The sequence below is a fragment of the Ranitomeya imitator genome, chromosome 1 (assembly GCF_032444005.1).
Source record: "Ranitomeya imitator isolate aRanImi1 chromosome 1, aRanImi1.pri, whole genome shotgun sequence".
In the NCBI taxonomy this organism is placed as follows: domain Eukaryota; kingdom Metazoa; phylum Chordata; class Amphibia; order Anura; family Dendrobatidae; genus Ranitomeya; species Ranitomeya imitator.
In genome coordinates this window covers 712,785,425-712,808,249 of record NC_091282.1, presented here as the reverse complement: position 1 = coordinate 712,808,249, position 22,825 = coordinate 712,785,425, and the positions used below count along the sequence as shown (strand labels likewise).

Sequence of the window (22,825 nt, the reverse complement as noted above, 5' to 3'; positions counted from 1 at the left end):
GAAATCCGAAGGTAAAAAGCACTGCGTTTTACCTGTGGGTTTAATGCGGTTTTGTGCAGATTCCACCTGCGGATTCCTATATTGGAGCAGGCGGAATCCGCACAAAGAATTGACATGCTGCGAAATAAACAATCCAGCGTTTAAGCACAGTTTTTTCTGCACAATGTGCACTGCGGATTTTGTTTTCCATAGGTTTACATGGTACTGTACAACGCATGGAAAACTGCTGCAGATCCGCAGCGTCAAAATCTCTGTGGATCCTCAGCAAAATCCGCAACGAGTGCACATAGCCTGAGGTCTGAATACTGGCCAATTTATACATCCGTCTGAATCCTCGGGGCTAGTGCAGATATCTGTATTTCCGGTCCAATCTATCCGAAAACATTGGATAGCACTTGTCCCCGCTATGGAGTTGTGCACATGTCCGATTTTTTCCTCGGATTGAGTCTGTTCAAGGAAGAAATCGCAGCATGCACAATTTGCATCCGTAAATCTGATCACACTCGTCCATGCAAGTCAATGGGTCTGTGGAAAAAAAATCGAACCACATTCCGATGACAGAGTTTGATCAGAGGATGTTTAGCACAATTGGACCAAGATGAGAGAAAATACAGCTGTGTGACCCTAGTCTTAATTTTGGGGTACAGTGTAATATGTGAGGTAATGTGAGTATAGAGTGTAATATGTGAGGTAATGTGGAGGTACAGTGTAATATGTGAGGTAATGTGGAGTTACTGTGTAATATGTGAGGTAATGTGAGTATAGAGTGTAATATGTGAGGTAATGTGGGGGGCAGTGTAATATGTGAGGTAATGTGAGTATAGAGTGTAATATGTGAGGTAATGTGAGTATAGAGTGTAATATGTGAGGTAATGTGAGTATAGAGTGTAATATGTGAGGTAATGTGGAGGTACAGTGTAATATGTGAGGTAATGTGGAGTTACTGTGTAATATGTGAGGTAATGTGGAGGTACAGTCTAATATGTGAGGTAATGTGAGTATAGAGTGTAATATGTGAGGTAATGTGGGGGGCAGTGTAATATGTGAGGTAATGTGAGTATAGAGTGTAATATGTGAGGTAATGTGAGTATAGAGTGTAATATGTGAGGTAATGTGAGTATAGAGTGTAATATGTGAGGTAATGTGGAGGTACAGTGTAATATGTGAGGTAATGTGGAGTTACTGTGTAATATGTGAGGTAATGTGGAGGTACAGTCTAATATGTGAGGTAATGTGAGTATAGAGTGTAATATGTGAGGTAATGTGGGGGTACAGTGTAATATGTGAGGTAATGGGGTTCAGTATATGTGAGGTAATGTGGGGGGCAGTGTAATATGTGAGGTGATGTGAGTATACAGTGTAATATGTGAGGTAATGGGGTACAGTATAATATGTGAGGTAATGTGGGGGGGGGCAGTGTAATATGTGAGGTGATGTGAGTATACAGTGTAATATGTGAGGTGATGTGAGTATACAGTGTAATATCTGAGGTAATGGGGTACAGTATAATATGTGAGGTAATGTGGGGGGGCAGTGTAATATGTGAGGTGATGTGAGTATACAGTGTAATATGTGAGGTAATGTAAGGGTACAGTGTAATATGTGAGGTGATAGGAGTATACAGTGTAATATGTGAGGTAATGTAGGGGTACAGTTTAATATGTGAGGTAATGTGGGGGTATAGTGTAATATGTGTGGTAATGTGGGGGGCAGTGCAATATGTGAGGTAATGTGGGTATACAGTGTAATATGTGAGGTAATGTGGGGGGCAGTGTAATATGTTTGGTAATGTGGGGGTACAGTGTAATATGTGAGGTAATGTGGGGGGCAGTGTACTATGTGAGGTAATGTGAGGGGGCAGTGTAATATGTGAGGTAATGTGAGGGGGCAGTGTAATATGTGAGGTAATGTGGGGGGGCAGTGTAATATGTGAGGTAATGTGGGGGGGCAGTGTATTATGTGAGGTAATGTGAGGGGGCAGTGTAATATGTGAGGTAATGTGAGGGGGCAGTGTAATATGTGAGGTAATGTGGGGGGGCAGTGTAATATGTGAGGTAATGTGAGGGGGCAGTGTAATATGTGAGGTAATGTGGGGGGGCAGTGTAATATGTGAGGTAATGTGAGGGGGCAGTGTAATATGTGAGGTAATGTGAGGGGGCAGTGTAATATGTGAGGTAATGTGAGTACACAGTGTAATATGTCATTACAGTGTAATATGTGAGGTAATGTGGGGGGGCAGTGTATTATGTGATGTGAGTACACAGTGTAATATGTGAGGTGGTGTTGGAGGGTGCACACTGACATGCACTCACTAATATAGGGGGGCAGACAAGCATTCAGTAATGTCGAGGTGCACACACATATGAGGTGGTGTTGGGGGGGTGCACTCAGGAATGTCGGGGTGCGCACATGAGGTGGTGTTGGAGGCACACACATAAGAAGTAATGTTGGGGGCACCCCTACAAGAACTTAGTGATGTGGGGGTGCACACATATGAGGAGGTGTTGGGGGGCACACATGTAAGCAGTAATGTTGGGGGCACCCAGACTGGCACTCCATGGTGTCGGGGTGTGCACGGCCCACACTATGGCTCCCGGCTGACGCGCCGTTGCTGGTGACCGTCGGCCCGGCCGTTGTTTGCTCCCGGGGACAGTCAGGGGGAGGAAGCGGAGGATCAGCTGAGGAGCCAGGAGGAGGAGGAGCTCGCAGCGGCCCCGCAACTTGTGTCTAAACAGCTCGGTGCTTCCGTGGCTGCCATGTCTGTATGACGAGTCCCGGATCACAGGGCGAGCCCGGGCCGTGAGCTGCCGCCATGAGAAGGGACGGGGGTTGCGGCATGAGGTCGGTGGTGGGCTTCCTGTCCCGGAGGGGCCTACACGGGGATCCGCTGCTGAAGGAGGACTTACAGCGGCGGAGGCTGCAGGCCTGCAGGAACCTGTATAAGAAGGACCTGCTCGGGCACTTCGGTTGTGTCAATGCCATCGAGTTCTCCAACAACGGTGGACACATGCTGGTGTCAGGTAAGTGGCGTGTGCCCCCATATCTGCCGGCCGCACCCCGGGATCTGCGCCTCGGCCCTGTCTGCTGCCTGTGGCCACCAGCTGTGGGGGAACTACAAGTCCCTGTGTGCCCTGACAGCTGCGCAGCCACAGGTTGCCTGTAACATGGTGTCTGACATCTGAGGGGTCTCTGGTCACCCCCGAGGCTGAGCACTGGGGCCAGGTGTGCTCTGTACCGCAGCCTTCCAGGGGTCTCTGCTTTTTGGTTATGTACTAACATTGTCACAATATGACTTGTGATCTGGGGGGTAAAGCGGTGGTCACAGTGCAGACGATCAGTCACCCCTGTGTAAGGCCATCTTACGGGGTACACATGTATCGGCAGCCCACCTCTGTGTAAGGCTATCTTACGGGGTACACATGTATCGGCAGCCCACCCCTGTGTAAGGCCATCTTACGGGGTACACATGTATCGGCAGCCCACCTCTGTGTAAGGCCATCTTACGGGGTACACATGTATCGGCAGCCCACCCCTGTGTAAGGCCATCTTACGGGGTACACATGTATCGGCAGCCCACCCCTGTGTAAGGCTATCTTACGGGGTACACATGTATCGGCAGCCCACCTCTGTGTAAGGCCATCTTACGGGGTACACATGTATCGGCTGCCCAGCCCTGTGTAAGGCCATCTTACGGGGTACACATGTATCGGCAGCCCACCCCTGTGTAAGGCCATCTTACGGGGTACACATGTATCGGCAGCCCACCCCTGTGTAAGGCTATCTTACGGGGTACACATGTATCGGCAGCCCACCTCTGTGTAAGGCCATCTTACGGGGTACACATGTATCGGCTGCCCAGCCCTGTGTAAGGCCATCTTACGGGGTACACATGTATCGGCAGCCCACCCCTGTGTAAGGCCATCTTACGGGGTACACATGTATCGGCAGCCCACCCCTGTGTAAGGCCATCTTACGGGGTACACATGTATCGGCAGCCCACCCCTGTGTAAGGCCATCTTACGGGGTACACATGTATCGGCAGCCCACCCCTGTGTAAGGCTATCTTACGGGGTACACATGTATCGGCAGCCCACCTCTGTGTAAGGCCATCTTACGGGGTACACATGTATCGGCTGCCCAGCCCTGTGTAAGGCCATCTTACGGGGTACACATGTATCGGCAGCCCACCCCTGTGTAAGGCCATCTTACGGGGTACACATGTATCGGCAGCCCACCCCTGTGTAAGGCCATCTTACGGGGTACACATGTATCGGCAGCCCACCCCTGTGTAAGGCCATCTTACGGGGTACACATGTATCGGCAGCCCACCCCTGTGTAAGGCCATCTTACGGGGTACACATGTATCGGCAGCCCACCCCTGTGTAAGGCCATCTTACGGGGTACACATGTATCGGCAGCCCACCCCTGTGTAAGGCCATCTTACGGGGTACACATGTATCGGCAGCCCACCTCTGTGTAAGGCCATCTTACGGGGTACACATGTATCGGCTGCCCAGCCCTGTGTAAGGCCATCTTACGGGGTACACATGTATCGGCAGCCCACCCCTGTGTAAGGCCATCTTACGGGGTACACATGTATCGGCAGCCCACCCCTGTGTAAGGCTATCTTACGGGGTACACATGTATCGGCAGCCCACCTCTGTGTAAGGCCATCTTACGGGGTACACATGTATCGGCTGCCCAGCCCTGTGTAAGGCCATCTTACGGGGTACACATGTATCGGCAGCCCACCCCTGTGTAAGGCCATCTTACGGGGTACACATGTATCGGCAGCCCACCCCTGTGTAAGGCCATCTTACGGGGTACACATGTATCGGCAGCCCACCCCTGTGTAAGGCTATCTTACGGGGTACACATGTATCGGCAGCCCACCTCTGTGTAAGGCCATCTTACGGGGTACACATGTATCGGCTGCCCAGCCCTGTGTAAGGCCATCTTACGGGGTACACATGTATCGGCAGCCCACCCCTGTGTAAGGCCATCTTACGGGGTACACATGTATCGGCAGCCCACCCCTGTGTAAGGCCATCTTACGGGGTACACATGTATCGGCAGCCCACCCCTGTGTAAGGCCATCTTACGGGGTACACATGTATCGGCAGCCCACCCCTGTGTAAGGCCATCTTACGGGGTACACATGTATCGGCAGCCCACCCCTGTGTAAGGCCATCTTACGGGGTACACATGTATCGGCAGCCCACCCCTGTGTAAGGCCATCTTACGGGGTACACATGTATCGGCAGCCCACCCCTGTGTAAGGCCACCTTACGGGGTACACATGTATCGGCAGCCCACCCCTGTGTAAGGCCACCTTACGGGGTACACATGTATCGGCAGCCCATCCCTGTGTAAGGCCATCTTACGGGGTACACATGTATCGGCAGCTCACCCCTCTGTAAGCCCATCTTACGGGGTACACATGTATCGGCAGCCCACCCCTGTGTAAGGCCATCTTACGGGGTACACATGTATCGGCAGCCCACCCCTGTGTAAGGCCATCTTACGGGGTACACATGTATCGGCAGCCCACCTCTGTGTAAGGCTATCTTACGGGGTACACATGTATCGGCAGCCCACCTCTGTGTAAGGCCATCTTACGGGGTACACATGTATCGGCAGCCCACCCCTGTGTAAGGCCATCTTACGGGGTACACATGTATCGGCAGCCCACCCCTGTGTAAGGCCATCTTACGGGGTACACATGTATCGGCAGCCCACCCCTGTGTAAGGCCATCTTACGGGGTACACATGTATCGGCAGCCCACCCCTGTGTAAGGCCATCTTACGGGGTACACATGTATCGGCAGCCCACCTCTGTGTAAGGCTATCTTACGGGGTACACATGTATCGGCAGCCCACCTCTGTGTAAGGCCATCTTACGGGGTACACATGTATCGGCAGCCCACCCCTGTGTAAGGCCATCTTACGGGGTACACATGTATCGGCTGCCCAGCCCTGTGTAAGGCCATCTTACGGGGTACACATGTATCGGCAGCCCACCCCTCTGTAAGGCCATCTTACGGGGTACACATGTATCGGCAGCCCACCCCTGTGTAAGGCCATCTTACGGGGTACACATGTATCGGCAGCCCATCCCTGTGTAAGGCCATCTTACGGGGTACACATGTATCGGCAGCTCACCCCTCTGTAAGCACATCTTACGGGGTACACATGTATCGGCAGCCCACCCCTGTGTAAGGCCATCTTACGGGGTACACATGTATCGGCTGCCCAGCCCTGTGTAAGGCCATCTTACGGGGTACACATGTATCGGCAGCTCACCCCTCTGTAAGCCCATCTTACGGGGTACACATGTATCGGCAGCCCACCTCTGTGTAAGGCTATCTTACGGGGTACACATGTATCGGCAGCCCACCCCTGTGTAAGGCCATCTTACGGGGTACACATGTATCGGCAGCCCACCCCTGTGTAAGGCCATCTTACGGGGTACACATGTATCGGCAGCCCACCCCTGTGTAAGGCCATCTTACGGGGTACACATGTATCGGCAGCCCACCCCTGTGTAAGGCCATCTTACGGGGTACACATGTATCGGCAGCCCACCCCTGTGTAAGGCCATCTTACGGGGTACACATGTATCGGCAGCCCACCCCTGTGTAAGGCCATCTTACGGGGTACACATGTATCGGCAGCCCACCCCTGTGTAAGGCCACCTTACGGGGTACACATGTATCGGCAGCCCACCCCTGTGTAAGGCCACCTTACGGGGTACACATGTATCGGCAGCCCACCCCTGTATAAGGCCATCTTACGGGGTACACATGTATCGGCAGCCCACCCCTGTGTAAGGCTATCTTACGGGGTACACATGTATCGGCAGCCCACCTCTGTGTAAGGCCATCTTACGGGGTACACATGTATCGGCTGCCCAGCCCTGTGTAAGGCCATCTTACGGGGTACACATGTATCGGCAGCCCACCCCTGTGTAAGGCCATCTTACGGGGTACACATGTATCGGCAGCCCACCCCTGTGTAAGGCCATCTTACGGGGTACACATGTATCGGCAGCCCACCCCTGTGTAAGGCCATCTTACGGGGTACACATGTATCGGCAGCCCACCCCTGTGTAAGGCCATCTTACGGGGTACACATGTATCGGCAGCCCACCCCTGTGTAAGGCCATCTTACGGGGTACACATGTATCGGCAGCCCACCCCTGTGTAAGGCCATCTTACGGGGTACACATGTATCGGCAGCCCACCCCTGTGTAAGGCCATCTTACGGGGTACACATGTATCGGCAGCCCACCCCTGTGTAAGGCCATCTTACGGGGTACACATGTATCGGCAGCCCACCCCTGTGTAAGGCCATCTTACGGGGTACACATGTATCGGCAGCCCACCCCTGTGTAAGGCCATCTTACGGGGTACACATGTATCGGCAGCCCACCCCTGTGTAAGGCCATCTTACGGGGTACACATGTATCGGCAGCCCACCCCTGTGGCTGGTGACAGAGCAGTAGTCAGGGATCCACGGTGCTGCTCACACGGGGACCTTGCACATGGACCACCATTGATCATACATGCAGGTAATGGCTGGAGACCCCCCACATTGTCCTGTACAGAGGGGTTATTGGCGGCAGATAATGCGCCCCTCGGGAAGGTTTCTTATTTATGGCTGAACATCCCCCCCGCAGACCTCAGTTTGGTTTGGGGATGGCGATCCGACCTCCGATGTAATGGCTGCCGGCCGGGCCTCAGATGTTGTGTGTAAACACTGCTGTTGTGAGCACAACATTATACCAGAGACTCCGATTGTCATTTCTAGAGACCAATGGTTTTATGAAAATTTCACATAAAGCCCACCCTGGGTCCGAGAAGGTATCGGACTGATTATTCACAGATAATCGTGCTGATATCCTACACAGTGCGGCGTAGTGTTTCTCAGCATCCCTCACTTGTTCAGTGTCTGCAGTATCTGCTAGAGTGAACTATTTCCTAAAGAGGTTGTCCGGCATCGTTATATTCATGCCCTATTATTGAGGCCAATAATATGGGGACTTGGTGTTTGTAGACCCCTCTAAACAAGTCAGCAGTCGCCAGATTAAAGAAGCCCTCCCGACAAAAATTGTGTTAGGCTACTTTCACACTGGCGTTTTTTGCCATACGTCGCAATGCGTCGTTTAGGGGAAAAAACGCATCCTGCAAAGTTGTTTGCAGGATGCGTTTTTGCCCCATAGAGTAACATTACCGACGCATTGCGACGTATTGATACACGTCGCAACCGTCGTGCGACGGTTGCGCCGTGTTGTGGCGGACCGCCGGGAGCAAAAAACGTTAAATGTAACGTTTTTTGCTGCCGACGGACCGCTTTTTCCGACCGGCATGTGCGGCCGGAACTCCACCCGCACCTCACAATGGGGCAGCGGATGCGCCGGAGAAATGCATCCACTGCCCCCGTTGTGCGGCGCATCAAACGCTGGCGTCGGAATCTCGGCCCGACGCAATGCGACGGGCCGAATCCGACGCTAGTGTGAAAGTAGCCTAACAAATCTTCCTCGGATTCCTGAGTCACTTGATTTCAACTCCAACTACCCCGATCCCACCAGGGCTTAGGTGCAGTGCTGGGATAAGGTGTTTTCTGAGCATGCTCGGGTGCTAACTGGGTGTCTCTGGCGTGCTTGAATAATATATTCAAGTCCCCATGGCTGTTTGACAGGTGCAACACATGCAGAGATTGCCTAAAAAACAGGAATTCCCTGCATGTGTTACAGCTGCCGAACAGCCGCGGGGACAGGAACATGTTATTCGAGCACACCGAAGATGGTTAGCGCCAGAGCATTCTCGGATAACGCCTTATCCCAGCACGATCGCTCGTCACTATGTGTGAACCAGAAGTGGCTTTTACAATGCAAGGTCCTGAAAGGGCGCCGGGTTTCACGTGTCCCAACACCACATCACAGCCCCGGAGAGTGCCAACACTGCGGGAATGGTGACTGCACAGGAGGTGAGTATAAGCTTTGTTATTTTATTTGGGCTGAGCATTTAGTATAAGACAGGGTTGTCCTAGTACTGGACAACCCCTTTAAGTTACAGCTGATCGTAGGTGACTCTGACTTTTCCTAAAACCATGTAAGTTAGAAGATATGTGCCCCAATGACTCCAGCGCCTCTAATAATCTAGACTAAAAAAAAATGTTATGTGTCATCCGCGAGACATTTTAACCTTTATTCACACTGATTATAGATTTTGCCGAATATCCATTCATTTTTGACAGGCAGATCTGCATATAGCTGAAACAAAGGAGGGTTTTTAGTAGGAAGAATTATTACATAATTGTACTCCCCACTATACAGCAATTGTGGAACTTTTAAAAAAAAAAATATCTATGTGGCAGATGTACTATCTACATTAAATTGAGGCAGAATTCTGGTATCCATGCCCCATGCCACATGAATTAACTTCTCCAGAACTGGGTGTTTGTTTTTTTTTCTTTCATTATTTCTTCATCTTCTTCCAAGGGCCATAACTTTTTTATTTTGAGGGTTTTTTTTCTTCGACGTACGAAGGCTTGTTTTTCGTTGGTCAAGTTGCTGTTTTGACGCCATTCATTTTGCCATGTGATGTACTTGAAAATGGGAAAAAAAATTCCAAGTGCTTTAGACATTTGTGTTTTTTGACTTTCATTGTGTTGTAAATATGACCGGGCAGCATGCTTCTGCATGTCAGTACAATTACAATGATTCCATAGATTGGCATAGATTTCTTTTTTTCTTTCAGTGATAAAAAAATATTTTTTAAGATTGTATATTATTTTTTTTTTAGAACTGTAATTAGTGATACCACTTTGGGGTATCTACTATATAATTGTCTAAGGGTCACTTCCGTCTTTCTGTCTGTCCTACGTGTCCTTCTGTCTGTCCTTTCTGTCACGGATATTCATTGGTCGCGGCCTCTGTCTGTCATGGAATCCAAGTCTCTGATTGCTCTCGCTAGCTGCCTGTCATGGCTGCCGCGACCAATCAGTGACGGCCACAGTCCGATCAGTCCCTCCCTACTCCCCTGCAGTCAGTGACCGGCGCTGTATATATACGGCACAGAGCCACGTAGTATATTGCCCAGTCACGTAGTATATTGCCCAGCCACGTATGTCACAGGTTAAAAAATCAAAAATAAACATATACTCACCTTCCGAGGGAGCCCTTGTAGTCATGTCGCCTGTGTGCGGTGCACTCGGCAGCTTCCGGTCCCAGGGTTGGATGAGCGCAGGACCCATGATGACATCGCGGTCACATGACCGTGACGCCATGGCAGGTCCTTCTCACGCAAGCGCAAAGGATCTGTGATGAGGTCGCGGTCACATGACCGTGACGTCATAGCAGGTCCTTGTCGCATACCATCCTTGCCACCGGAACCTGCCGCTTGCATGGAGCGGTTACCGGAGCGTCGCGAGGAGCGGGAAAGGTGAAGGAGGGTGAGTATATAATGATTTTTTTATTTTTTTTAATTATTTTTAACATTAGATCCTTTTACTATTGATGCTGCATAGGCAGCATCAATAGTAAAAAGTTGGTCACACAGGGTTAATAGCGGCGGTAAGGGAGTGCGTTACCCGCGGCATAACGCGGTCTGTTACCGCTGGCATTAACCCTGTGTGAGCGGTGACTGCGGGGAGTATGAAGTGGGCGCCGGGCACTGACTGCAGGGGAGTAGGGAGGGACTAATCGGACTGTGGCCGTCGCTGATTGGTCGCGGCAGCCATGACAGGCAGCTGGCGAGACCAATCAGCGACTTGGATTCCATGACGGACAGAGGCCGCGACCAATGAATATCCGTGACAGAAAGAAGGACAGACAGAAAGACGGAAGTGACCCTTAGACAATTATATAGTAGAGACTGTGTAGTTTTACAGATACATCTATATTAAATGCATTTTATTTTAATTTCTTTATTTTTAATAGGGCAAAGGGTATGATTCAATTTTTTTTTGTTTTTGAAAACCTTTTTTCTTTTTAAAGGGAACCTGTCACCCCGTTTTTTGAGATTGAGCTATAAATACTGTTAAATAGGGCCTGCGCTGTGCGTTACTATAGTGTATGTAGTGTACCCTGATTCCCCATGTATGCTGAGAAATACATTACCAAAGTCGCCGTTTTCGCCTGTCAATCAGGCTGGTCTGGTCAGGTGGGCGTGTTCACAGCGCTCTTTTCTTCCCCAGCTTTCTGTTGGTGGCGTAGTGGTGTGCGCATGTCGCAGTGACGAATCCACTGCGTGCACGTGAAGAAGCAGCGCGCGATCTGCGCTATTACCCCCTGTCATCGGTGGGGGCGGCCATCTTCCTGGGGCCGCGCGTGCGCAGATGGAGTGCTCTGCTGCACGGGGCTTCAGGAAAAGGGCCGCGGGATGCCGCGCGTGCGCAGATGGAGATCGTGGCGGCCATTTTCCCAAAGCCGAGTTTGCATCTCGGCTTTGGGAAAATGGCCGCCGCGATCTCTAATGCGCACGCGCGGCATCCCGCGGCCATTTTCCTGAAGCCCCGTGCAGCAGAGCACTCCATCTGCGCACGCGCGGCCCCAGGAAGATGGCCGCCCCCACCGATGCAAGGGATTACAGCGCAGATCGCGCGCTGTGTCTTCACGTGGGCGCAGGGAAGTCGGAACTCTGGACATGCGCACACCACTACGCCACCAACGGAAAGCTGGGGAAGAAAAGAGCGCTGTGAACACGCCCACCTGACCAGACCAGCCTGATTGACAGGCGAAAACGGCGACTTTGGTAATGTATTTCTCAGCATACATGGGGAATCAGGGTACACTACATACACTATAGTAACGCACAGCGCAGGCCCTATTTAACAGTATTTATAGCTCAATCTGAAAAAACGGGGTGACAGGTTCCCTTTAACATTTTTTTTAAATTTTTTTTTTAGTTTCTTTAGGGGATTTGAGCCTGCTATTGTCTGAGTGCACATACTATATGCTGCAGTGTAAAGGAATTGCAACTGAGATTCACAGGAGTACCAAAATGGCAGTGATGGGGTCTTCAGCAGCAATCTGAATGCTATAGTAATCCATTGGTCTCCCATGATTGTGTCACGGATCACGAAGGGTCAATGGGAGTCGGAGCTCATGCGCACTGGCAATTATGTAAGGGAGCCTGTCACTTTGTAGTTGCAGCCTGATATGTAAGTTTCTGGGAAAAGATTCAGTATAAGGCTAGGTTCACATTGCGTTAACAGCAGTTCGTTCAACACATGCATTAATGGGCTGCTGTGCTAGTGCAGGCAAATCTGCAACTTGTGCACATACCCTTATTCCTCCAAGGCATTTAGTAATATACCCCTATAACATAAAAGAATTGTAATGCATGGCAGTCAGTTTCTTCTCAAGTGTTGAGGAGGTATGGCACAACATACAGGACTAGTGATTTGTGGGGTTCTTCCCCCCTCTGTGTATGGGTGGTAAATGTCTATTGTGGGAAACCTATTGAATCTTAAAAATATATTATTTACCGTATCTATACCAGGGGTGGGGAACCTTTTTTCTGCCTGGAGCCATTCAATTGTTTATACCATCCTTCGAGGGCCGCACAAAAATATCAACTTGAAAATTATCCTGCTATATTTGGTCAAACGTTTACTTAAGTCACCCCTAATGTGACGGCTGGATCTGCTTATCTTTGGTGGCTAGATATGCTTATCTTGGGTGCGGATGTGATGTTAGGGTACTGTCACACAGTGCAATTTTCATCGCTACAACGGTACGATCCGTGACGCTCCAGCATCGTAACAATATCGCTCCAGCGTCGTAGACTGCTGTCACACTTTGCAATCTACGACGCTGGAGCGATAATTTCATGACGTATGTGCGATGTAGAAGCCGTTGGTTACTATGCGCACATCGTATACGATATATGTTACACCATGCGATCATGCCGCCACAGCGGAACACTAGACGACGAAAGAAAGTTTCAAACGATCTGCTACGACGTACGATTCTCAGCGGGGTCCCTGATCGCAGGAGCGTGTCAGACACTGCGATATCGTAACTATATCGCTCGAACGTCACGAATCGTGCCGTCGTAGCGATCAAAATTGCACTGTGTGACGGTACCCTTAGGTTGTATGGATGAGTTTCTACTTGTAACTGCTTTTCCAGGTTTGTATTGGTCTGGAACGCAGGAGACTCTTTGTGATAAGTTTTGTAAAGAACTCGAAGCAGAGGAGGTACTGTCACACTCAGCGACGCTGCAGCGATATAAACAACGAGCCGATCGCTGTTTAGGTCGCTGTAGAGACGTCAAACACAGTAACTCCAGAACGATGCAGGAGCGATCCAGTGACGTAACGGCGACTCACTTATCGTTCTCGCTGGTTGTTAGCTCCATGCAAAACATTGCTGGCATCGTTGCTTTTGCTGTCAAACATGACGATACACGCCGACCTGGCGACGAAATAAAGTTCTGGACTTCTAGCTCCGACCAACGATGACACAGCGGGATCCAGATTGCTGCTGCGTGTCAAACACAACGAGATCGCTATCCAAGATGCTGCAACGTCACGGATCGTTGTCGTTCTCGTTGTAAAATTGCTGAGTGTGACGATACCTTAAGTCGTACCGATACAGATGAATAATACACTGCAGGCAGAGCTGTGGAGCCCATTTTGGTGGAGTTTGAGTCAGTGTCATGGAAATTGAGATGGAGTCGGAGGTTTGGCTTACCGACTCCACAGCCCTGACTGCAGGTCTCCTCACAGGGGGACATTTATCATTACTGCTCATGTTACATTTATAGAACTCAAGCACTGGGAGAGCTGCAGTATATATCACATAGGAGACACCTATACTGCCGTATATACATCGCATAGGAGACAGCAAGACTGCGATATATGCATCACATGAGACACAAAGACTGCTCTATATACATTACAAAGGACACACCAATACTGTCGTATATACATCACATAAGAGACACCAAGACTGCTGTATATACAGACAGGAGACACCAAGACTGCTGTATATACATGACATAGGAGACACCAGGACAGCTTTATATACATGACATAGGAGATGCCAAGACTGCTGTATATACATCACAGTCAACAAGGGCCTGTGGCATATACATCGCAGGAGACATGGTGCTGGACCATATACATCGCAGGAGGCAAGGGGCTGTGGTATAAACATCCCAGGAGGCACAGGGCTGCAGCATAGACATCCCAAGAGGCACGGGGCTGCGGCATAGACATCCCAGGAGGCACGGGGCTACGGCATAGACATCCCATGAGGCACGGGGCTGCGGCATAGACATCCCAGGAGGCACGGGGCTACGGCATAGACATCCCAGGAAGCACGGGGCTGTGGCATAGACATCCCAGGAGGCACGGGGCTGTGGCATAGACATCCCAGGAGGCACGGGGCTACGGCATAGACATCCCAAGAGGCACGGGGCTGCGGCATAGACATCCCAGGAGGCACGGGGCTACGGCATAGACATCCCAGGAAGCACGGGGCTGTGGCATAGACATCCCAGGAGGCACGGGGCTACGGCATAGACATCCCAAGAGGCACGGGGCTGCGGCATAGACATCCCAGGAGGCACGGGGCTACGGCATAGACATCCCAAGAGGCACGGGGCTGCGGCATAGACATCCCAGGAGGCACGGGGCTACGGCATAGACATCCCAGGAAGCACGGGGCTGTGGCATAGACATCCCAGGAGGCACGGGGCTGTGGCATAGACATCCCAGGAGGCACGGGGCTTCGGCATAGACATGCTAGCAGACTCTTTGGGGCTGGGGCATAGGCATCACAGCAGACTCTTTGAAGCTGGGTAAGTTGAAATTTAAGGGCCGGCAGAAGTAAAAATGCAGCTGCTGACACAAGCACTGCGGTTCGTGGGAATTTGTCCGGGGGCAAGAGAAAAGTTCATTACGAGCCGTAAATGGCCTGTGCGGCTGAGGTTCCCCACCCTTAATGTAAATAATTATTCACCAACTCATCCAATAATTTACACACGTGGTCAAAATTGTTGGTACCCCTTGTTTAATGACAGAAAAACCCACAATGGTCACAGAAATAACTTGAATCTGACGAGAGTAATAATAAATAAAAGATCTATGAAAATGAACCAATGAAAGTCAGACATTTCTTTTCAACCATGCTTCCACAGAATTAAAAAAAAAATAACTCATGAAATAGGCCTGGACAGAAATGATGGTACCCCTGAAAATAATATGACAAAAGGGACATGTTAAATCAAGGTGTGTCCACTAACCAGCATCACAGGTGTCTACAATCTTGGAATGTATATAAGGCTACAGATACTCACTGTGCTGTTTGGTGGCATGGTGTGTATCACACTCAACATGGACCAGAGGAAGTGAAGGAAAGAGTTGTCTTAGGAAATTAGAAAGAAAATTATAGACAAACATGTTAAAGGTAAAAGTTATAAGACCATCTCCAAGCAGCGTGATGTTCCTGTGACTACAGTTGCACATAGTATTCAGAAATTTAAGATCCATGGGACTGTAGTCAACCTCCCTGGATGTGATTGCAGGAGGAAAATTGAAGACAATGATAATAAGAATGGTAACAAAAGAGCCCAGAAAAACTTCTAAACAGATTTAAGGTGAACTTCAAGCTCAAGGAACATCAGTGTCAGATCACACCATCCGTCATTGTATGAGCCAAAGTGGACTTCATGGGAGATGACCAAGGAGGACACCATTGTTGAAAAAAAATCATAAAGTCAGACTGGAGTTTGCCAAACTACATGTTGACAAGCCACAAAGTTTCTAGGAGAATGTCCTATGGACAGATGAGACGAAAATGGAACTTTTTGGCAAGGCACATCAGCTCTGTGGTTCACAGACTCAAAAATTAAGCATATCAAGAAAAGAACACTGTCCCTACTGTGAAACATGGAGGAGGCTCTGTTATGTTCTGGGGCTGCTTTGCTGCATCTCGCACAGGGCGTCTATAATCTGTGCAGGGTACAATGAAATTTCAAGACTATCAAGGGATTCTAGAGAGAAATGTGCTGCCCAGTGTCAGAAAGCTTGGTCTCAGTCACAGGTCATGGGTCTTGCAACAGGATAATGACTAAAAACACCCAAGAATGGCTAAGCAGAAAACATTGGATTATTCTGAAGTGGCTTTAGGTACCGTCACACTAAGCGACGCTGCAGCGATACCGACAACGATCCGGATCGCTGCAGCGTCGCTGTTTGGTCGCTGGAGAGCTGTCACACAGACAGCTCTCCAGCGACCAACGATGCCGGTAACCAGGGTAAACATCGGGTTACTAAGCGCAGGGCCGCGCTTAGTAACCCGATGTTTACCCTGGTTACCATCCTAAAAGTAAAAAAAACAACCACTACATACTTACCTACCGCTGTCTGTCCTCGGCGCTGTGCTTCTCTGCTCTGGCTGTGAGCACAGCGGCCGGAAAGCAGAGCGGTGACGTCACCGCTCTGCTTTCCGGCTGCCCGGCGCTCACAGCCAGAGCAGAGAAGCACAGCGCCGAGGACAGACAGCGGTAGGTAAGTATGTAGTGGTTGTTTTTTTTACTTTTAGGATGGTAACCAGGGTAAATATCGGGTTACTAAGCGCGGCCCTGCGCTTAGTAACCCGATGTTTACCCTGGTTACCAGCGAAGACATCGCTGAATCGGCGTCACACACGCCGATTCAGCGATGTCAGAGGGAGATACAGCGACGAAATAAAGTCCTGGCCTTTCTGCCCCGACCAGCGAAATCACAGCAGGGGCCTGATCGCTGCTGCCTGTCACACTGGACGATATCGCTAGCCAGGATGCTGCAACGTCACGGATCGCTAGCGATATCGTCCAGTGTGACGGTACCTTTTCTATGAGCCCTGACCTAAATCCTATGAGCATCTTTGGAAAGAACTGAAACATGCCGTCTGGAAAAGGCAAGCTTCAAACACGAGACAACTGGAGCAGTTTGCTCTTGAGGAGTGGGCCAAAATACCTGTCGAGAGGTGCAGAAGTCTCATTGATAGTTACGGGAATCGTGTGATTGCCTCAAAAGATTGTGTAACAAAATATTAAGTTAAGGGTACCATCATTTCTGTCATGAGTTTTATTTTTTTTAAATTCTGTGGAAGCATGGTTGAAAAGCAATGTCTGACATTCATTCGTTAATTTTCATAGATTTTTCATTTACTGTTACTTTTGTCAGATTCAATTTATTTCTGTGACCATTGTGGGTTTTTCTGTCATTAAACGAGGGGTGCCAACAATATTGACCACGTGTGTATGTATAGAAACAGGACATTTCTAGATCATTGGTCAATGGTCAAGACAATCCTGTTCAGTTCTGCACTATATAGTAAATAATAGCAATGCTCATAAAGAACTACAGACTGCAGCAGTTACCACACATGATAGCCATTTCACTACTACATAGATCTGAACAGAATTTTGTTTTATTAACTAATAAACTAGCAATGTCCTTCCCATTTATACAAATCGGTCCAAGACTGTAAGCCCTTTCCTAATGCCTCTCCGTCTTATCGGTGTCTGTGCCTTCTTATCTGACCTGTAACAGGCTATAGCTACAACAGGCATAATCTTAAGGTACCGTCACACTAGACGATATCGCTAGCGATCCGTGACGTTGCAGCGTCCTCGCTAGCAATATCGTCCAGTGTGACAGGCAGCAGCGATCAGGCCCCTGCTGTGCTGTCGCTGGTCGGGGAAGAAAGTCCAGAACTTTATTTCGTCGCTGGACTCCCCGCAGACATCGCTGAATCGGCGTGTGTGACACCGATTCAGCGATGTCTTCACTGGTAACCAGGGTAAACATCGGGTAACTAAGTGCAGGGCCGCGCTTAGTAACCCGATGTTTACCCTGGTTACCATCCTAAAAGTAAAAAAAACAAACACTACATACTTACCTACAGCCGTCTGTCCTCCAGCGCTGTGCTCTGCACTCCTCCTGTACTGGCTGTGAGCGTCGGTCAGCCGGAAAGCAGAGCGGTGACGTCACCGCTCTGCTTTCCGGCCGCTGTGCTCACACAGCCAGTACAGGAGGAGTGCAGAGCACAGCGCTGGAGGACAGACGGCTGTAGGTAAGTATGTAGTGTTTGTTTTTTTTACTTTTAGGATGGTAACCAGGGTAAACATCGGGTTACTAAGCGCGGCCCTGCGCTTAGTTACCCGATGTTTACCCTGGTTACCGGCATCGTTGGTCGCTGGAGAGCGGTCTGTGTGACAGCTCTCCAGCGACCAAACAGCGACGCTGCAGCGATCCAGATCGTTGTCGGTATCGCTGCAGCGTCGCTAAGTGTGACGGTACCTTTAGTGAGGAGTCTCAAACTTGGCCTGGTGAAATTTTAAGTTGACAGGCCACACTGCTTGCGGGACAAAATGATGTTTTCAGTGATGCCATTTTTTCTGTACTACTTGTTGTTCAGTTTTTCGGGTGCATTCTCACTATCCATGTTTGTTCAGGTTTTCATGCAACCTACTTTCCGCATGATTCCTGAACCTCAGCTCAATTGCGTTATTGTAATGCATTTTGTATGCGTCAAAAACACATACGTTTTTGTGAAGTATAGATATGGGTTAGATACAGTGAAGGAAATATTTATTAGATCCCTTGCTGATTTTGTAATTTTGCCCACTGACAAAGACATGAACAGTCTATAATTTTAAGTGTAGGTTAATTTTAACATTGAGAGATAGAATACCAAAAATAAAATCCCGAAAATCACATTGTATAAATTTATTTGCGTTTTGCAGTGAGAAATAAGTATTTGATCCCTCTGGCAAACAAGACTTAACCCCTTCATGACCCAGCCTATTTTGACCTTAATGACCTGGCCGTTTTTTGCAATTTTGACCAGTGTCCCTTTATGAGGTAATAACTCAGGAACGCTTCAACGAATCCTAGCGGTTCTGAGATTGTTTTTTTCGTGACTTATTGGGCTTCATGTTAGTGGTAAATTTAGGTCGATAATTTTTGCGTTTATTTGTGAAAAAAAATGGAAATTTGGCTAAAATTTTGAATATTTCGCAATTTTCAAATTTTGAATTTTTATTCTGTTAAATGAGAGAGTTATGTGACACAAAATAGTTAACAAATAACATTACCCACATGTTTACTTTACATCAGCACAATTTTGGAAACAAAATTTTTTTTTTGCTGGGAAGTTATAAGGGTTAAAATTTGACCAGCAATTTCTCATTTTTACAACGAAATTTGCAAAACCATTTTTTTTTAGGGACCACCTCACATTTGAAGTCAGTTTGAGGTGTCTATATGGCTGAAAATACCCAAAAGTGATACCATTCTAAAAACTGCACCCCTTAAGGTGCTCAAAACCACATTCAAGAAGTTTATTAACCCTTCAGGTGCTTCACAGCAGCAGAAGCAACATGGAAGGAAAAAATGAACATTTAACTTTTTAGTCACAAAACTGATGTTTTAGCAACAATTTTTTTTATTTTCCCAAAGGTAAAAAGGGAAACTTGACCCCAAAAGTTATTGTACAATTTGTCCTGAGTACGCCGATACCCCATATGTGGAGGGGACCACTGTTTGGGCGCACGACAGGGCTCGGAAGGGAAGGAGCGCCATTTGACTTTTTCAATGAAAAATTAGCTCCAATCGTTAGCGGACACCATGTCTCGTTTGGAGAGCCCCTGTGTGCCTAAGCATTGGAGCTCCCCCACATGTGACCCTATTTTGGAAACTAGACCCTCCAAGGAACTTATCTAGATGCATAGTGAGCACTTTGAACCCCCAGGTGCTTTACAAATTGATCCGTAAAAATGAAAAAGTACTTTTTTTCACAGAAATTTTTTTTTAGCCTCAATTTGTTCATTTCCACATGGGCAACAGGATAAAATGGATCCTAAAATTTATAGGGCAATTTCTCCTTAGTACACTGATACCTCACATGTGTGGGTAAACCACTGTTTGGGCACACGGCAGGGCTCGGAAGGGAAGGAGCGCCATTTGACTTTTTGAATGAAAAATTAGCTCCAATCGCTAGCGGACACCATGTCTCGTTTGGAGAGCCCCTGTGTGCCTAAACATTGGAGCTCCCCCACATTTGACCCCATTTTGGAAACTAGACCTCCCATGGAACTAATCTAGATGTGCGGCGACCACTTCAAACCCTCAAGTGCTTCACAGAAGTTTATAATGCAGAGCCGTGAAAATAAAAAATAATTTCTCTGATCGCCCATGACGGCACCACGGAGAGAGGGGATCCGCCCACCAAGGACAGGAAACCTACGGATAAAAAGGCGGTACCACTCTCCTGCATCAGTTGGTTTCCTGTCCTTGATGGGAGACCTACGGACTTACCAGTTCGACGTTGGAATTCCGGGGCCAACCAGTCCGACTCAGGCAGCTGGGGTCCCTCTGCCTCGGCTAGGGTGGTGACCCGAAGCGCCACCGCTGGGAGCCAGTGGGCCGACAGGGTGTGCGGGGGAGGTGACAAGGAGTTCGCGGTCACCTCCCCAGGTAAGATGCAGCAGCGGCAACATCCAGGGGGTCCCTCTGTGGTTGCGGGAGGTGCAGCGCGACCCTCCCTAAAACAAGCATCAGTCTGCATGCTGCACTGTCATCGGGCGTGCAGAGTAACGCGCTATAGGGACTGCATAGGACCGGGGGTGCCGGTCAGCAGCGCCATATCTGCTTTCCGGGCGCCATCTTGAAAGTTCGGCGCATGCCCGGGATCTAGGCTGGTCTCGCGAGGTTGAAGGACGCTTCCGCGCAGGCGCCGGCGGATCGCCGCTCGGGCGCTTGGTGCGGTCTGCGCAGGCGCCGGCGGGGTTGCCGCTCGGGCGCTTGGCGTGGTCTGCGCAGGCGCCAGCGGGGTTTCTGCTCGGGCGCTTGGGGCGGTCTGCGCAGGCGCCGGCGGGGTTGCCGCTCGGGCGCTTGGCGCGGTCTGTGCCGCTCATGCGCAGGCGCCGGTTAAGGCTTGATGCGCAGGCGCCGGCGTTCGGCGCTCCTCGCCGTGGACAGGCGCTACTGCGCAAGCGCAAGAAGAAGAAGAAAAAAAAAAGCGGCGGGAGGGTTTAAATAGGAGAATCCACATCCTCCCAGTGGCTCTGCAATAATATGCAGGAGCCTCAAGAGCTAATAGTCGCCGCAGCGCCAGCTCAGCTCGAGTATCAAGGCAGCATCCGCAGACCAGCAGCAGTATGAGCGACCCGGCATCACCTTTGCCCGAATCACCTCCACCTGTAGCATCGCCGCAGCAGCAAAAAAGGCGACAGCAGAAAGGGCACCAGGACACCAGCAAAGAAAGCCAAAGGTCCCAACACAGTAAGGAGTCCAGTACGGCGTCGGGGAAAAAGCCAGAGGCAGAGAATCCCCAACCGGTATTTATGGGTCCTGGAGGTGGTAAGTGGATCTTCGTGAAAGTCAGAGACAGTAAGATTGTTATTTGTCTCTTTTAGGGGAGGAAAAGCGTAGGTAAAACTAAGCACAAAATTGGTGCCATCTGTAGAGAGGATCTTCCACCTACCTGGGAGAAGAGACTATGCAATACTTGCATTCAGCAGACTGTATCTGAAAACCTTCCTGGGTTTGCAACAGATCTAAAAAGCCTAATTAAGGAGCAAGTGGAGGACACCTTTAGATCACTAAAAAGTGGGAAAAAAAGGAGAAAGACCAGACACAGGTCTCCATCTCCAGTCTCAAAATCCGACAGCGATAGTGAGAGTTCAGTGTCCTCCGACTCCTCCTCCGCATCTTCATCGTCTACTTCTTCCTCGGGGGGACATAACTGTTTCCCACTAGAGGATACCGATGGCCTCCTAAAAGCTGTGAGAAGTACCATGGGTTTGGTAGACTCCCACCCTAAAAAAATCGGTACAAGACATCATGTTTGGGGGCCTGGAACAGAAAAAGAGAAGAGCTTTTCCGCTTAACGAAGCAATAGCAGCCTTAATTAAGAAAGAATGGAAGATACCCATGAGAAAGACTCTTTTAACTCCAAAAAGGAAATACCCCTTCGAGGAGGAATCCTGCTCCTTTTGGGAGAAGACCCCCAAATTAGACGTAGCAATTGCTAAAGCATCAAAAAAATTCGCTCTCCCGTTTGAGGACATGGGGGTCCAAAAAGACCCTATGGACAAGAAGGCAGATGCCTTTCTCAAAGGCTCCTTGGAGGCAGCGGGAGGAGGCCTGAAGCCGGCAGTAGCAGCAGCATGTACTTCACGCTCCCTGATGATTTGGCTGAACCAACTAGAGGGTCAATTAAAGGGGAAAACTTCCCGGGACTCAATGCTGAATACATTACCAGTAATGAGGGGGGCCGCGGCTTTCCTAGCTGACGCCTCGGCCGACTCCATCAGGCTATCAGCCAGAGCAGCAGTGTTTGCTAATGCGGCCAGGCGCGCCCTATGGCTTAAGAATTGGCCAGGCGACCTGCAAACGAAAACAAAACTGTGTACCATCCCCTGCGAAGGAGAATTTCTGTTCGGTTCTACCTTAGATGACATCTTGGAAAAAGCAGGGGACAAGGAAAAGTCCTTCCCCTCTCTGGGTCTCCCTTCTTATAGGAAGCCCTTTCGGAACAAGAGGTTTTTCCGTAAGAACCCAGGGAGAGGCCATGGGAAATGGGAAGATAAGAAAAACAAAAATAAGGGGTTTATCTTTAACAAAAACCTCAATGACAACAAAAAACCTTCACAATGAAGGTTCGCCCCAGGTGGGAGGGAGATTATCTCTCTTTCTCCCAGCCTGGGAAAAGATTACCTCCAGTCAATGGATACTAAACATCATAGAATCAGGACTGAGGTTAACATTCAAGAGGTGCCCTCGTCCCTCTTTCAAGATAACATCCACAAGATCCTCG

At 49.4% G+C, this 22,825-nt stretch overlaps 1 protein-coding gene across 1 annotated transcript in view; it reads left to right on the top strand.

Moving 5' to 3' along the window:
* Positions 1 to 2,398: 2,398 nt before the first annotated feature.
* Positions 2,399 to 22,825, top strand: part of DCAF5 (DDB1 and CUL4 associated factor 5) — a 105,507-nt gene continuing 85,080 nt past the window's right edge. Inside the window, exon 1 of the mRNA XM_069732304.1 lies at positions 2,399 to 3,020. Within this exon, the coding sequence (XP_069588405.1) occupies positions 2,813 to 3,020 (208 nt within the window). The 5' untranslated portion in view covers positions 2,399 to 2,812. The remainder of the gene's footprint in view (positions 3,021 to 22,825) is intronic.